At 40.0% G+C, this 17159-nt stretch overlaps 1 protein-coding gene across 2 annotated transcripts in view; it reads right to left on the bottom strand.

Moving 5' to 3' along the window:
• Positions 1 to 17159, bottom strand: part of SPHKAP (SPHK1 interactor, AKAP domain containing) — a 190155-nt gene that overhangs the window by 6948 nt on the left and 166048 nt on the right. The window contains exons 8-11 of one of the 2 annotated variants that reach the window (XM_010597634.3): positions 6916 to 7101; positions 5045 to 5131; positions 2619 to 2671; positions 2343 to 2527 (exon numbers count right to left, since the gene is read on the bottom strand). In XM_010597634.3, coding sequence (XP_010595936.2) covers positions 2343 to 2527; positions 2619 to 2671; positions 5045 to 5131; positions 6916 to 7101 — 511 coding nt within the window. The remainder of the gene's footprint in view (positions 1 to 2342; positions 2528 to 2618; positions 2672 to 5044; positions 5132 to 6915; positions 7102 to 17159) is intronic. The other variant, XM_010597635.3, reaches the window with a different exon arrangement.

The raw sequence follows: 17159 nt of genomic DNA, 5'->3' as shown, positions 1-17159 counted from the left end.
AAATGCCTCCCGTGGGCACCATTCCTTTGTCTCCTCCTTTTATTTAAATGAATGTTACGAAGAGGTTGGTTCCAGAAAAAGGCGATATGAAAAAATAAAGGACTCAGAAAAAATTCTCATCTCCCCGCTTTACTTTTCTCTTCACCACCACCAACTGAGACACACTGAGGGTCCAAGAAAAACTGAATGATAATTATATTTATGCAGGTGGAACATTTCAAAGTTCTAGCCATAATTTCAAGTTGAAAAGTCAGGAACAAACAATTCAAGTTCAAGTGGAATAACTGGGCATTGACCGAATTTCTAGCATTGATGAAAACCAAAGCTTTAGTGGTGTCCTATCCAAACACCAAGGACATCATATATGAAGAAAGCAAGAGGTCATTGAAAAGAAAGGAAAGAAAGAAAAGACCAAGATGGATGTCGGAGGAGACGCTGAAACTTGCCCTCGAGCATCAAGCAGCTAAAGGAAAAGGAAGAAATGATGAAGTAAAAGACCTGAATAGAAGATTTCAAAGGGGGGCTCGAGAAGACAAAGTTAAGTATTATAATGACATGTGCAAAGAGCTGGAAATGGAAAACCAAAAGGGAAGAACATGCTCGGTGTTTCTCAAGCTGAAAGAACTGAAAAAAGAATTCAAGCCTCGAGTTGCAATAGTGAAGGATTCCATGGGGAAAATATTGAACGATGCAGGAAGCATCAAAACAAGATGGAAGGAATACACAAGGTCATTATACCAAAAAGAATTAGTCGATGTTCAACCATTTCAAGAGGTAGCATATGATCAGGAACCAATGGTACTAAAGGAAGAAGTCCAAGCTGCTCTGAAGGCGTTGCCGAAAAACAAGGCTCCAGGAATTGATGGAATATCAATTGAGATGTTTCAACAAACAGATGCAGCGCTGGAGGTGCTCACTCATTTATGCCAAGAAATATGGAAGACAGCTTCCTGGCCAACTGACTGGAAGTGATCCATATTTATGCCTATTCCCAAGAAAGGTGATCTAACCGATTGTGGAAATTACAAAACAATATCATTAATATCACACGCAAGCAAAATTTTGCTGAAGATCATTCAAAAACAGCTGCAGCAGTATACTGACAGGAAACTGCCAGAAATACAGGCCAGTTTCAGAAGAGGACGTGGAACCAGGGATATCATTAGTGATGTCAGATGGATCCTGGGTGAAAGCAGAGAATACCAGAAAGATGTTTACCTGTGTTTTATTGACTATGCAAAGGCATTTGACTGTGTGATTCATAACAAATTATGGATAACATTGTGAAGAATGGGAACTCCGGAACACTTAATTGTGCTCATGAGGAACCTTTACATAGATCAAGAGGCGGTTGTTCAGACAGAATAAGGGGATACTGATTGGTTTAAAGTCAGGAAAGGTGTGTGCCAGGGTTGTATTCTTTCACCATACATATTAAATCTGTATGCTGAGCAAATAATACGAGAAGCTGGACTATATGAAGAAGAATGGGGCATCAGGATTGCAGGAAGACTCATTAACAACCTGCGTTATGCAGATGACACAACCTTGCTTGCTGAAAGTGAAAAGGACTTGAAACACTTACTAATGAAGATCAAAGACCACAGCCTTCAGTATGGATTACACCTCAACATAAAGAAAACAAAAATCCTCACAACTGGACCAATGAACAACATCATGATAAATGGAGAAAAGACTGAAGTTGTCAAGGATTTCATTTTACTTCGATCTACCATCAACAGCCATGGAAGTAGCAGTCAGGAAATCAAAAGACGCATTGCATTGGGTAAATCTGCTGCAAAGGACCTCTTTAAAGTGTTGAAGAGCAAAGATGTCACCTTGAAGACTAAGGTGCACCTGACCCAAGCCATGGTATTTTCAGTTGCATCATATGCATGTGAAAGCTGGACAATGAATAAGGAAGGCTGAAAAGAATTGACGCCTTTGAATTTTGGTGTTGGAGAAGAATACTGAATATACCATGGACTGCCAAAAGAACGAACCAATCTGTCTTAGAAGAAGTACAGCCAGAATGCTCCTTAGAAGCAAGGATGGTGAGACTGCGTCTTGCATACTTTGGACATGTTGTCAGGAGGGATCAGTCCCTGGAGAAGGACATCATGTTTGGCAGAGTACAGGGTCAGTGGAAAAGAGGAAGACCCTCAACGAGGTAGACTGACACAGTGGCTCCAACAATGAGCTCAGGCATAACAACAACTTTAAGGATGGCTCAGGACCTGGCAGTGTTTTCTTCTGTTGTGCATAGAGTCACTATGAGTTGGAACTGACCCGATGGCACCTAAGAACAACAACAACAACATCCAAACACAGAAAATGGATACCTTTTCAATTCTGTTTTCTTGAGATTTCTTAAAGTAGATGGTGGGAATCCCAAGTTCAGAGGCAGCTATCCACTGCAGAGTGGCTCGAAGCTCGGTGTCAGGGCACTCTGGCTCCAGGTCAAAGTTGATCACCAGCAGGCTCTGCTGGTGGCTGGCCGACCCCGCCGGCAGTCCAGAGGCACATTCTGAACAGAGACACAACCATAGTTTTACTATGCTTTCCATAGGGAGATTACAGGCAATTGTGTGTCAAAATTATGGGAATTTGTGGCTTACCCTCTATGTGTTCTGACCGTCCTTTAAGAATCTCCTTTTCTTCTACTAATTCACTTGGGGAGAAAACAACAGTATATGGTTGGTAATGTTTAGGAACAGTAAGCTGTAAATGGAAGATGAAGTGATGGATCTTATTGATCTAAAAGCTTTTGAAGTTTGTTCTAGGTTAACTGTTTTCATACACTGAAGTGACACTGGAAAATACCAATGTGACTATTAAGTAGGACTATAGGGTACAAAAGAGGGACCAGACCCTGGAGAGGACATCATGATTGGTAAAGTAGAGGGTCAGTGAAAGAGAGGAAGACCCTCAGTGAGATGGATTGACACAGTGGCTACAATGACGGGCTCAAGCATAGCAAGGATTGTGAGGATGGCGCAGGGCCGGGCAGTGTTTCGTTCTGTTGTACACAGGATCACTGGGAGTCAGAACTGACTCGATGGCACCTAACAACAACAACACAGTGTATTCAATAAGTATCTTCCCCTCAAAAAGGCCATACGACCTTTACGTATGGGTTTGGTTGACTCAAACTCCCCTTTCGTAAGCCTCCTTCCCAGGTTGAAACAGTCAAGGAGAGATTTTGTAGGTCATTCATTCTGATCTAGGGATTTATCCTTCTCTTGTATTTCACTTGTCTTTTAAGGGTCTGTACATTTCCATCTTGTCACAAGGGTATCTTATCTATACTAGGATAGCAACATAAACTTACATTTTAATTTAGAAAAATACCTTTCTATATGATTCATTTTTGTAAAATAAGGGAAAAAACAATCAACAAACTACAGAACTTAAATTACACAACAAAATAGCTCAATTATGTTGAAATTTTTTCTTTCTTTTTATTAGGCAGTTGCAGTAGGTTGGGGTAGTTGGAGGTAGGGACACATAACTGAAGTATTTCCTTAGATAACAGTAATTTTTAATACTTGAGGTATTTTCATATGACAAGAACCTATTACAGAGCCTTGTACAGGGTGGAGGGATTCAGCAAATGCTTACATAATGAGAACATATGGTTTCACAGATGAAAGGAAGTGAGTGCTTTGGGAAGCCTGTGGTTGCCCTATATTTTTGTTCTCTCTAGAAATTAGAGTACAAAGGCTCTTAAAATGATGATAGGGGATTCTCCCTTATACTTTCTGTGACTGCTAAGGCCTAGCTGATAAATTCCATTTTATTCCTGATTTTGTGAGGAGTCTGAAGTCGACAAGGCCAGATACAGTCTTTCTTTGATTCATACCTAATTATTTGCAGAAGAATGGTCAATTTCCCAAGGGTCTAGATTTTCTGCTTGATCTTTATGTGAGTGACATGAGTGAAAATGACATATGGTAGGTTCAGTTTCTGCTGTTCTGGACCTGCAAGATGCTGCTTGTAGGGAGAAGGGGTCTTGGCTTTCCCTGAATACATATAGGCTGTGGGGTCCTAGGCTCATATCATGGAGAAAGACAGAAAATGTCTTTAAACTAAAGTTTCCTGGAGGAGAAAAATAAATTCACTCCAAAGTTGTTTTGCTTTTTGGTTTTACTTTAACTAAGAGAACAAAACACAAGAAAATGTGTTTGTTCATCTCTATGTTTGAATAATGGTTGTATGGGGCAACAAAGGATGCATTGCAACTTTCGATTACTGTGGATACCTGAGCGAATGGTGAACTGGAAATGCTTTAGCTCTAGATAGTGACTGAGGAAACAGGGCAGGGAGCACACCTTTTGTCCTATACTTCCTTTTCACTTTTCTAGAATTTTCAAAAATCTCCAAACAATAAGCTATGCCACAATGGTCACAAATAGATTTTAATTCATTGAATATTCTAGAGTAATCACAAATTCTAGAAAATCGCCCTGACCTCATGTTGCCTTCCCTTTCTGCACCATATTTTATGTAATACATATGGTGCTTCTCTAAGTGCATTTTGCCCTCAGTCTTTTAGAAGGTCGTCATATTGTGGGAAGCAGGGTCACTGGGTAGGTATTCTACATCTCTATCATAGGATGTAGACGTATCTGGTAGTGATAAGCCCAAGTGCCTACGAGTAAAGAAAAAGGCTTTCCTTTGGAATATACCGTATTCTATTGAACTATAGTCTTTCTTGGTTAGCTTTGTAAAATTTAACTGGATTTTTGCTTCTATGTGCCCAACTGGGTAAAATGACGTACACTTCTGATTATACTAATAAACCTTATCTGAAATAAGTACACCATAGGGAGATGATTGGAAAACCACAAAGCAGGTGTGGTAGGGTGGGGCCTATTCTAGACCCGAGTTCTTGTTCCAGTGAAATCAAACCACAAGCTCTGGGAACCACGGCCGCACAGACATGATGAAATCAGTGGCTGGGCACAACCTGAATGATCAGAATGGACTGCCAGATGAAATTGGGTAGTGGTCTCACAATTACTGCATCTCAGTGGCTACTTACTTAATCATGGGAGAAGATGGCATGTTTTCCTGATAAATGTCCAGGTCCATAATGCCAAGACTGCTAGTGGCACTACTGTTGCCATTGCTGACAAAGCAAAAGTTTACATATTAATGCCAGTCTCCACTACCTGGCCACACTGCCGACGCTGATGTTCCATCTTTCTAAGAGATCCATCCTTTGGTCCCCAGAAGACTATTGCTTTGACTCTAAGACCTCTAAATTGCATTTATTTCTGACCAAATCAGGGGGAAACACAACAAAAGATAAAAGCCTAACAGGCTTGAGCTGCAAGCAATAATAATGGTAATAATATTAACAATAATAATGATGTTTTCTCATTTCTGAAGTGGTGCCACACCTGGTAGATCGCACCTGATGAGTAACAATCAGCATACCTTTGTTCTTCCTCCTTCTAGTCAGAGCAAAGGTGTTAATCTACCAGCAAGAGATTCCTTGGGGCTATCTGCAAAGACTAAGATACTCTGAAAATGCTGGTTTGGGGAGATACCGGAATGCTAATCTGTCTGATTCTTGGCTTCTGACAGAAACCAGTGTTTGCATTTAGGGGATTTTCCCCCCGGGACATTCCACAGGATGTACGCCTGGCTTATTGTTTTCCTATTGAGTCGGAATTGACTCAACACCACTGGGTTGGGATGGGACTCTAGAATTCACAAGTATAAAGTTGGGCAGTGTTAGTTTTACAGCCCCTTAATCCTAAAATCTTTTAGAAAGAGCAACACCTGATACCTTACGTATCCTAGAAAAGGAGGGATCCTGTGTTGCATCATTTTCGTAGGCTGCACAATCAACGTATGGTATAGTTACTAGTCTGGCACTTCCTCACTGAAACACAGTAGAATTAATCCAGTTTCTAAGCTCTGCCCATACTTGCGAAATGGGACTCCTCCAATTTCACTAAACCCACTGAGTTTCTTCATACCTTCTCTGTTTCCCAAGTCATCTCTTCTAAGCAAAGTTATAAAAAGCGAGTGCTGGTGTATCATGTACTGGGGCAGTCTTCCCTAGGGAGTACCATAAGTAACCATCTAGACTCCCTCAATTTTAAATTCCAGCCTTGGGTTTTGGGTGGGGTGCCAAACACATTCAGAGATTGAAATCTGATGACTCAAAGATTGCAATGGAGGCAATTAACTCCCCAAAATTCTGCTGTTACTTTTGAAGAGTTGGGTTCTCCTTGCATCTTGTATCTATCTTGCCCTCTAGTTTTTGGAATTTTAGACAAATTGTTTAACATCGTAAAATTTGCTCAAGTATATACACAGCCTGAACAGCAAAAGTTAAAACTTTCAAAGACCCACACACTCAGATAATTTTGAGCCACGTTTTCCCACTGGCCCTTCTGGGAAAGTCTGTGGACTTGTTGGTCCAGGGTCAAATAAGACTTTGGGGAGAAATATGGAGGTTCTTTTAGAGTTTCCACCACACAGAGAAAGATTTTTTGGTTTAAGGGGAAGAACTATCAGGCCAAACAACACAACAGTGTGGAAAAACTTGCCTCATGTAAACCCAGCCTGTGTTGCATCTGAAATACAAATGAACCAGAAAGAAGGTATCAAACACATGAGGTGTAACAGCAGCTCTTATTATAAATTCACAGTTGTCATCTCTGAATGCATTCGCTAGGCCTTACAGGGAAGGGATTACAGCTGACTCTTAACCTTGGCCATAGCTGGATATTAAGATAATGCTCAGCACAAATCATGACAGGCAGACATCTTGACCCAGTGGGAGCTTCCCTTTTTGCTCTATTAGGGACCCTTTGCAGAGAACCAGTAAAATGCATTTTTGGAATCTATGTTGAGAACGTGTTTATCTCAGAAGTCAAGTGAGGGGCAGGTAGGTACCTCATGGATCGCTCACTGAGCTGCAGAAAGCTACTTGTGTCGTCGGGGTTGTCCTCCTCGTTGGCAAGCTTAGACCAGCTGCCTGTGCTCTCCTCACTGCTGCTGGGAGGGCTGGGGAACTCACTGGGGTCTCTGGCTTCTGTTGACACTTCAGCTTCTGGTACGTCTCTGACATCAAGGCTGTCACTGAAGATAGTAAGATATTATTACAAGAGTGGAAGCACCAAACAGAACTTTTCATGGGAACATGCCGGCTGCTCTGTCGAGCCTGGGTCTTCCCCATGGTAAGCAGGGTGTTGTGGGACGTGGGAAGAGTCTGAATGTTAAAGTTAATCCTTCTGCTGGTACCCTAGTTTCTACCTTCCCTTTTCAGGATTCCTCTCCATCAGCTGTCCCTTCTCTTCAGTTAATCCCTTTCCACCAACTCCTACAATTCATTTGAAAAGCACATTGAAGTAGTCACCCTGGACTGTACACATAAGAATTATCGGGAGATGGTGGTGTTTTGGAAACTCTGGTGGTGTAGTGGTTAAGTGCTATGGCTGCTAACCAAGAGGTCGGCAGTTTGAATCTGCCAGGCACTCCTTGGAAACTCTATGGGGCAGTTCTCCTCTGTCCTGTAGGGTCGCTATGAGTTGGAATTGACTCAATGGCAACAGGTTTTTTTTTTTTTTTTTCGGTTGGTGGTGTTTCAAATGAAGGTACCTGAACCATCCTCCCCAGAGGTTACGTTCAGTAGTTCTGGCATGAGGCTCAGACATCTGCATTTTAATCAACCACCTAATTTCTAATGCAAGTGTATGTGGACTGTGTTTGGAGGAAAATACCCACTCAAGTTACGTGGTTCCCCAAGTTATTTTCCCTATAAATGTCTCTAAGGATGTTTACACTTACAGTCACCTTTTCACCATCCCCTCTCTCTGGAGCTCCTGATTTCTCTGAGCACCACTTTTCTGGGTTAATCTTTTAGATCAAGAATAATCCCTACCACTTAATGGTTGATGAGACAGGCTTTTCTCCTTAAAGTCTCTCTTTCCCAGTCTCCCATGAATTTTTACCTCTCTTGCTGCTCCTTGCCTGGAACCTTGTTCTGTTTCTTTTGTATGTGTGGCTCTAGCCAGGTCTGATTGATTCTCTGCCCTCCTTTCCTCAATCTGTCCCTAGGCAATCTTGCCTACTCTCCTGCTTATGAAAACAGTGTCCAATTCTGAATTCCAGCCACGACCCCTTTTCCTGATTCTGGGGCTCCTTTTCCAGCTATTATTCTGAACATGTCCATTATGACTCATTAACATCTCCAAGTCAGTATATTTTAAGTGAAACCTATTTGTCCTCCCACCTTTTTCCTGTGCCCCTATTTCTACTGACCTTCCCACTATCTTCCTGGGTATTTGGGCTAAAAATCTTGTAGTCTTCTGATTTCTCCCTCTTACCCTTTGCATTCAATCAGTTTCTATGTCTGTTCAGATCCATCTCTAAATCATTTCTCGAATAGTCACATACCCCTGTCTCTTGTGCTCACTGACATTACCTTAATTTAGGTCCTTCTACCACCACTTGTCTGTGAGTTTGTCATACTGTAGTGACTCGTGTGTTGTTGCTATGATGCTGGAAGCTATGCCACTGGCATTTCAAATTACAGCAGCGTCACCCATGGTGGACAGGTGTCAGTGGAATTCCAGACTAAGACAGACTAAGAAGAGAGGCCTGGTGGTCTACTTTTGAAAATTAGCCAGTGAAAACCCTAAGGATCACAACAGACGACAGTCTAATACAGTGCGGGACGATTAGCCCCCCAGGTTGAAAAGCACTCAAAATACACAGTGGCTGCAACAATGGATTTGGACATACCAATGATTGTGAAGACGGCCCAGGACAGGACAACATTTTGTTCTGTTGTATATGGGTCGTCGTGAGTCAGAGCCAATTCAATGGCAACGAACAACCACTAACAACAAAATCCTAGAATTTTAGATTTGGAAGGAGCTTCCAAGATTTTCTGTAGATGAGGATGCAGAGAGACAAAAAAGTCAAATCACCTGTCTAAGGTGGCAAGAGTAGTTAGTACCAGATATTAGAACTCAAGTTTTGAGACTTGGCCAGGTGTTCTGCCTGCGCTACTATTACGTCAGCCTCCTAACGGCGTCTCTTGCACCCTATTTCTCCATGTCCAAAATCTTCACATTGCTGCCAGATTGATATTCCTGAAGCATATCTTTAGTCACTCTTGTCAAAAACCATTAGATTCCCCCGAAGCTAATCCCTGCCACTCATAGTCTTCTTTCCTCCCTGTCAGCTCCACCTCCCTCTACCCTAGTCATTGTTTTACCAATGAAAACTTTCCATCGTTTCTCAAACATGCCAGGACTTTCTGCCTCTCTGTCTTTGCCTATTATTTTATCTGACCAAATGCAGGAGACTAGCATGCTTTGAGCACTGTACCTGCAGTTAACCTGCTGTAGATCTTAGTTCCACCACGTCACCTGCTCAATTTCAACAAGTTAATAACCCTGTCTAAGCAAAACAATAATGCCTACCTCACAAGGGTTTTTGGAAAAAATAAATTAGAATATAAAATTCAAACTCTCAATTTAGACACCTTTACCTGTTAAATGCAAAACTGTGAAGGGTTGAGATATGACACTATTTGTAAGCTAACAAGATAGGTATGGTGTTAAGGTGTGACAGTTTCTAGCATGATCTGCTGCTAACACTTGGTGAAAACAGGTCCTTAAGAGGCTTGAGTTTCTATTTGCTTGCTTGCTACACACAATCTTATACACACACAGACACACACACGGAAACACAAGAGTTCTGGACTAGGGATCAATCATTTATTTACTCACAGAGCAGCTTGCTTTGGTTCCCCAGGCCCTAATTCCCCACAGCTCATTGTCCGTGCAGTGAGGTTTATATCACAGGAGAAGAACCCTGAAGTTATAAAGCTTGGGGCTTATGTAGTAGCTGCAGGCACCTCTGCCTGTGGGATGGGGGGTGGGGAGCACTTTGCAGTATAAACAAATCTCTGTGGAGAGGAGAGGGGAGGGCTCTGCTTCTCCACCTGGAATGTGAACAAATGGCTCTGGGGGTATAAATCTCTATAGCTCTCTGGAAGTCTCTGTCTTTAGGGTTATTATGAAATCATCCTTTAACCCAGGTGCTAGCGTTCTTTGTTCAGAAAGCCCTGACCGTACAGAAACATGAGAATATTTGTGGAACGTCTGCTCCTGACACTACCTACATGGTCATCAAAGACAAACAGTATAGAAGTGAATGACATTAATGAATACTAACAAAAAGCAAAAATGTCTTTCTCAGTCGATGACAAAAAATGTAGTAACTTGGAGTAGTGGACGCCAGAATGCTCATCTCCAGGCCACTGCACAGCTGGCTGCTGAGAATACTGGCTGCCTGTAGTTCACACTGGGAATTTGTCTTGAGCCGAGCTGCCCTGCCAAGGCTGTGCCCCTTTCCCAGTAGATGGCCCAATGACTGGCTGATTCAGATACAAATGCCCACCCCCTTGCTTCAATTTGCACCAAACCTGATAGACCATCCCAGTTTCTGAGTTTCCAGTAAGACGGGCTGAGACCTCAGTTGCAGACACATTCGGGGGCAAGTTCTCCCTCTACCCACCCCTGCCTCCTGCACTTCCTTACACATGTCCACAGGTATCTCTGGGGAGCTCTGCTTAACAAATAACCTGCCGGAAACTCTCCCTCTCAGTCTCTTCCCAGGGAATCCAATCTAAGAAACCCTTCTATTATTCAAAGTAGTACATTGGCTACAGAAAAGTCTATGTAAATTTTCTTAATCTTGGGTTACCTTTTCTTCAAGAAATGCTTATACTTTAATTTTCTTAAAAAATGAGTTCTATTGTAGGGTTTCAAATGCATAACTTTTAGGGTAGGATTAAAAAACTCATTTTCGTTGTGTGAACTTGTTATCTAGGGAATTTCACAAAAGGCTTTCTCCATCCTTGTCCCTTGTCCCTCAGATTCCTCTCACAGCATTCTGGGCAGATAAGACACTGACTTGTGGATGCTTCTAGCATGCTCTGCTGCTAACAGTTGGTGAAAAGAGGTCACAGACTTTGTACATGTTATCAGAAGGGATCAGTCCCTGGAGAAGGACATCATGCTTGGTAAAGTAGAGGGTCAGCAAAAAAGCGGAAGACCCTCAATGAGATGGATTGACACAGTAGCTGCAACAATGGGCTCAAGCATAACAATGATTGTGAGGATGGCGAAGGACGGGGCAGCGTTTCATTCTGTTGTACACAGGGTTGCTAGGAGTCGAAATTGCCTCAACAGCACCTAACAACAACACAATGATACACTCAATAGCTTGCTTTTCCTTTATAAAATGTTGAGGCTTTTCCAAATTGAGCAAGGAGAAATGGGAAGAATGGATCCAGCCAAAGAGACAGTATTTAAATTCAAATGAAAGAAAATTCACTGACGACAAATGGAAAAAATACACATATCCTGCACAAAATACACCTTCTCCTCACTTATCAACTATCTTGTTATCCTATGTTTTGCATTTAAGACAATAGTAAAAAATCTACTACAGAACAATTTGGGCATAAACTATGTACGTCTGGCAGTAATGAACACCGAGGTGTGAGGTGAGAGTAACACTAGCTTTGGTGATTAAGGTTATGTGTCAACTTGGCTGGACCATGATTCTCAGTGGTTTGGCAGTTATGTAATGATGTAATTTGGCAGTTATGTAATGATATAATCATCCTCCCTTTTGTGATCTGATGTGGTCATCCTCCATTTTTGCGTAACACCAATTTCACATAATGACCTGGTCTTTGGAGCCTAACCATGTCAATAAGCAGGGAGCGGGTGTACAAATGAGTGAAGTTCTGGGCACAAAGGAGGAGAAGCCAAAACCATTTGTTTGCCTAGTTAAGATGCAATTTCCTGGACTAATTCCTTACTAGATTAGGACTTCATGTTATTAGAAACATTCATTCCAGGATATTTCTTACTAAAGAAGAAGTTAAACCTCAGTGATTGACATTGAACATACAGGTTAAAAAATGAGTCTGTCAGTATATTTTATTTTATCTCAATTTTATGCTCTATTTACAGTAAATTTCATGTTCTATGTCACATCACAGGATATTCAGAAGGAATAACGATTTTCCAAAGCACTAGTTACATTTCCTTTTGGCAGAAATTTATAGCTTTGTTCATTTATTTATGAATAATACACAGATATGTTATGCAGATGTATGCAAATGGTTTCCCCCCTTCTGAGTTCCAATTCACACACAGAGCTTTAGAGGACCTGATGTCATATCAAATACAGTTGCAGAATCTCTGAGCTGGCAGGGGCCACAGAGATCATCTAGCCTAGTATTACCTCAACTTCATTTATTTGCAAAGCATTTCTGATTTTTGCCATCTTCACATTTCACCTGAATTATTATTTACCGAAAAATTCTTTAAATCAGCCAAATATGATTATTTTAAAAAGAAATTTTAAGTCATTACTCTAGACAGAAAACAAGAATCACTTGTCCTAAGTAGAAGGTAACAATAATAAGTATATAACTATAGTAAAATCCCCCTTTCCAATGGGTCATGCAATTGTTTACTTACTGAAAAAGTTTATTGAAGGAGGAAATCGTGAAAATTAAACATACACACCTTCAACATTGTACTTTGATTTTATTGCATATACATGTACTTATTTACCAATCTTTGGACTGAAAAATGTTTTGGTTTCTCTGATTTTCTTTATTCTTTTCCATTTTCATAAAAATTAATTTCTGCTCTCATTTTTATTATTGCTTTCCTTATATTACTTTGGAGCCCTGGTGGCACAGTGGTTAAGAGTTCCAGCTGCTAACCAAAAGGCTGGCAGTTTGAATCCATCAGCTGCTCCCTGGAAACCATAGCAGGCACTTCTACTCTGTCCTATAGGGTTGCTATGAGTTGGAATTGACTCAACAACAATTTTTTTTTTTTCTTTTTAATTACTTTGAGCTTAATTTGATCATCCTTTTCTAGCTTCTTAAGGTGAAAGGTTAGAGCATGGATGGCTTTACCGGACAGAAATTTGTTTTCTCACAGTTTAAGAGGCTAGAAGTTTGAATTCAGGGCGCTGACTCTAGAGGAAGGCTCTCTGTGTCTGCTCTGGGGGAAATTCCTTGTCTTAGCTTCTCTAGCATCCTTCTTGGTGTTCCTTGGAGATCTCTATGTAACATCTATCTTTCCCTCATTTGTGCTTGCTTGCCCTGTGCCTAATCTGTTCTTTTTATATCTCTAAAGTCCTTAGGTTTAAGACACACTCCACACTGATAGGAAACCCTCGTGGTATAGTGGTTAAGAGCTACAGCTGCTAACCAAAAGGTCGGCAGTTCAAATCCACCAGGCACTCCTTATAAACCCTATGGGACAGTTCTACTCTGTCCTATAGGGTCACTACGAGTTGGAATCAACTCCATTGCAGTGGGTTTGATTTGGTTTTTGCTACACTGATATGGAGTCATTAAAAGAACAAAGAAGACCCTATTCCCAAACGTGATTACTCCACAGGTATAGGTGAGTCCAACACATATTTTGAGAAGACATGATTCAATCCATAACAATAATGCTGTTCTAGTCTTGTACCCTTACTGACTTTCTTTCTACTATAAATTACTGAGAGAAAAGTGTGAAATTTCCAACTATAATTGTCTACTCCTCCCTTCAGCACTTTCGGTTTTTGCTTTATGTAATTTGAAGCTCTGTTATTAGGTGTATATTATGTCTTCTTGAATTGAACTCTTTATCATTATAAAATGCCCTTCTCTATCCTTGGTAATATTCCTTGTCTTCAAGTCTACTCTCTCTGATATTAATGTAGCCACTCCAGCTTTCTTATGATATTTATTTTTCTAACATTCTACTTTTAACCTATGTCTTAATATTTGAAGTGCATTTCTTGTAGACAACTTGTAGAGTTTCCCTTTTTTTACTCAGTCTGACAGTCTCTGACTTTAATGGGACTGTTTAGGCTGTTAATAATTGGTGTAATTATAAATATCCTGTTGCTGTTGAGTCAATTCCTACTCATAGCGACCCTACAGAACAGAACAAAACTGTCCCAAACGGTTTCTGAGGAGCGGCCGGTGAATTTGAACTGTCGACCTTTTGGTTAGCAGCCAAGTTCTTAATATAAAAAAAAATTTTTTTTTTTGAGTTTAAATATATCATCTTAATAATTTTCTATTGTCCACCTGTATTTTTTTTTTTTTCTTTTTCCTACTTTTCAACCTTTCTCTGGATTTAATTGAGTAGTTTTCAGCATTTCATTTAATAGATACTTTTTTTTATTGGCTTTTTTTTATTGGCTTCTGGTTACAGTTCTGTTTTATATCTTCAGTAGTTACTTCAGGATTTATGATATGCATCTTGAACTTATCACAGTTTACCTTTAAATTACATTATACACCTTCACATACAATGAAAGATCTTTAGAACAGTATACTTCCACTCCCCCCATCATTTAGGCTGTAGTTCTCATATTTTTTCTACATATGTCATAGAACTTTTTTTTTTTGTTTTAAATAGTCAATAACCTTCAAAGAAATTTAAAAAATAAGAAAAAATATATTTACCTACATATTTAATATTTGTAGTTTTCCTTATTCTTTCGTGTAGACCTAAGTTTCCATCAGTATTATTTTTCTTTAGCCTAAGAATTTCCATTAACATTTCTTGTACTGCAGGTCTCACAGGGCATCTATTTTGTTTTTCTGAAAGAGTTACTATTTTGTCTTTATTTTCAAGCATGTTTTTGTTGAGTAAATGGGCTGACATTTTTTTTTTCCTTCAGCACTATAAAGATGCTATCTTTTGGCTTACATTGCTTCTGATGAGAAATCTGTTGCAATTCTTATTTTATTCTTCAGTTTGCAATGTTTCCTTTTCTCTGGACTATTTTCAAGACTATTTCTTTAAAGAAAAACATTTTTTTTTTAATTTCTTTACCACTGGTTTTTAATAATTTGAATATCATATGTGTTGATAGAGTTTTCTTTTTATTTATCTCGCTTACTTATCTTGCTTAGCATCACTGAATTTTTTGAATTGTGAATTTATCATTCTCAAAACATGTGTACCTTTAAATCTTTGACCACATTTATAAAAGCCATTTAAAGTCCTCCTCTGCTCATTTGATCATCTCTGTCATTTCTGGGTCTGTTTCTATTAACTGATTTTCCTCCTAGGTATGAGTCACATTTTTCTGCTTCTCTGAACATGTAACAATTTTTGATTGGATGCTACATTGTGAATTTATGTTATTGAGCGTTGGCTTTTGTTGTCTTTAAGTGGTGTTGGACTTTGTTCTAGGTTAAATTGATTTTGGTTTGATCTTTTCAATTTCATTTTAAAAGTTACGTTAGGACTAGTTTAGATTAGCCTTTACTATAGAGTTAGCTTAGCCCAATTTCTAGGGTGGGATACTTTTGTAGGGTGGGATACTTTTGAGGTCTCTACGGAATGCTACATGTGTTTAACATGTATTGTCTACTCTAGGTGGTCAGAACTGAAATTCTCCCAGCTCTGGGTGAGCCTGGGGACTTGTTCAGCTTACAGCTTCCCAGGTTCATGGAGCTTTACCTATGCATGTACGGCTCTGTGTTCAGCACCAGATTTGAGGGGTTTCCTCTACAGATTTCTGAGCTCTTTCTTTGCATACCAAACCAAAAAACAAACCCAGTGCCATCGAGTTGATTCTGACCCTATAAGACAGAGCAGAACTGCCCCATAGAGTTTCCAAGGAGCGCCTGGTGGATTTGATCTGTTGACCCTTTGGTTAGCAGCCGTAGCACTTAACCACTACACCACCAGGGCTTCTTTGCATAAAAAAAAAAAAATAGCTCCCTCCAATTTCTGTCTCTTCAACTCAGAGATTCCAGTGAACTCTGCTTAGTTTTGCTCTCCTTCCACTGGTGTCTGAAAAAGGAGTCCAGGCAGAAAGGACAATCATAAGGCTCATCTTATTTGTTTTCCTTCTTTCAATGCCCTGCTTATTCTCCAGTGTTTGAAAACAGTTTTCTCATGAACGTTTGTCTAGTTTTCTAGTTGCTTACAAAGGGAGGACAAGTCCTGTTTCAGTAATTCCATCATGGCTGGAAGCAGAAGTCTCTTCACTTTTATCTTTTACTATAGTCCTCTCTTCAGGTTTGCCAGTTCTTTGACCTTTTCACTGAGGTTTTAATTTCAATGACTATACATGTTTTTAATTTCAACGACTGCTCCTTGGAAACTCTATGGGGAAGTTCTACTCTGTCCTACAGGGTCGCTATGGGTCGGAATCGACTTGACAGCAGTGGATGGGCTTGGGCATGTATGTTTTTAATTTCAATGATTATGCTCTGCACCTCTTTTTTGATTGATTTTTTTAAAAATCTGCCTCGTCCTATTTTGAATGTGTTTTGTTTCTTGCTCATGTTTTAGGTACCTTGTTTTTTCCATATATTTAAAATATCATTATTTTATATTTTTATTCTTTATATCTGATATTTCCAACATCTGAAATAGTAGGACTAATTCTGCTATTTGAGGTTTATGTTGAGTGTTGCATACAGTGCCTTGATTCCTTGCCTGTTTTGTAATCTGAGGTTCTTGCACTCATATTTGATGGCACTTTATTTGTGGGAATCCTTTAAATCTCCACAGAAAATTTTCTTTTGCTTCTTCCAGGCTCTCAAAGTGTTGATGACCTGAGATTGCTTTAAGGTAATTTACTAGTTTGAAGTTTCCTGGAGCACAGAGATAATGCAAATTATAATCCCAAGCATGCCCCAGGGCAAGCTGTAGCTATAAATTCTTTGGGGGGACTTTTTTCCTTTTACCTAGAACTCTAACACCTAAAGGTATACTTTCTTATCATTTCTTCCTTCTGATGGGTGAACTTTTCCCTCTAATTCACACTTTTCCTGATGATGTAACCTTTCTGGATGTGGAGGTTTGTCTCAGATCCAAGTCTTGAAAACTCATGAGCCCACAACGTCAATTCCTGGTTTCCACTGGCCTTTCAAGAACGAGCTCGTAGGTTACCGAGGCTGGTAAATGCTGCAGGAACCGTCACAGAATCAGCATCAATTGCCACTTTTATTTCCAGCTCCTTCTGTTTTTGGCCTCTACTATCAACATTTATTATTATTACCCCGGGTGGTACGAACAGTTAATGTGCTCAGCTGCTAACCAGAAGGTTGGAGGTTCAAGTCCACC

Source organism: Loxodonta africana, chromosome 6 (assembly GCF_030014295.1).
Source record: "Loxodonta africana isolate mLoxAfr1 chromosome 6, mLoxAfr1.hap2, whole genome shotgun sequence".
Taxonomy (NCBI): Eukaryota; Metazoa; Chordata; class Mammalia; order Proboscidea; family Elephantidae; genus Loxodonta; species Loxodonta africana.
Note: the sequence above shows the minus strand (reverse complement) of the source record. Positions and strands in the feature narration are given on the sequence as shown.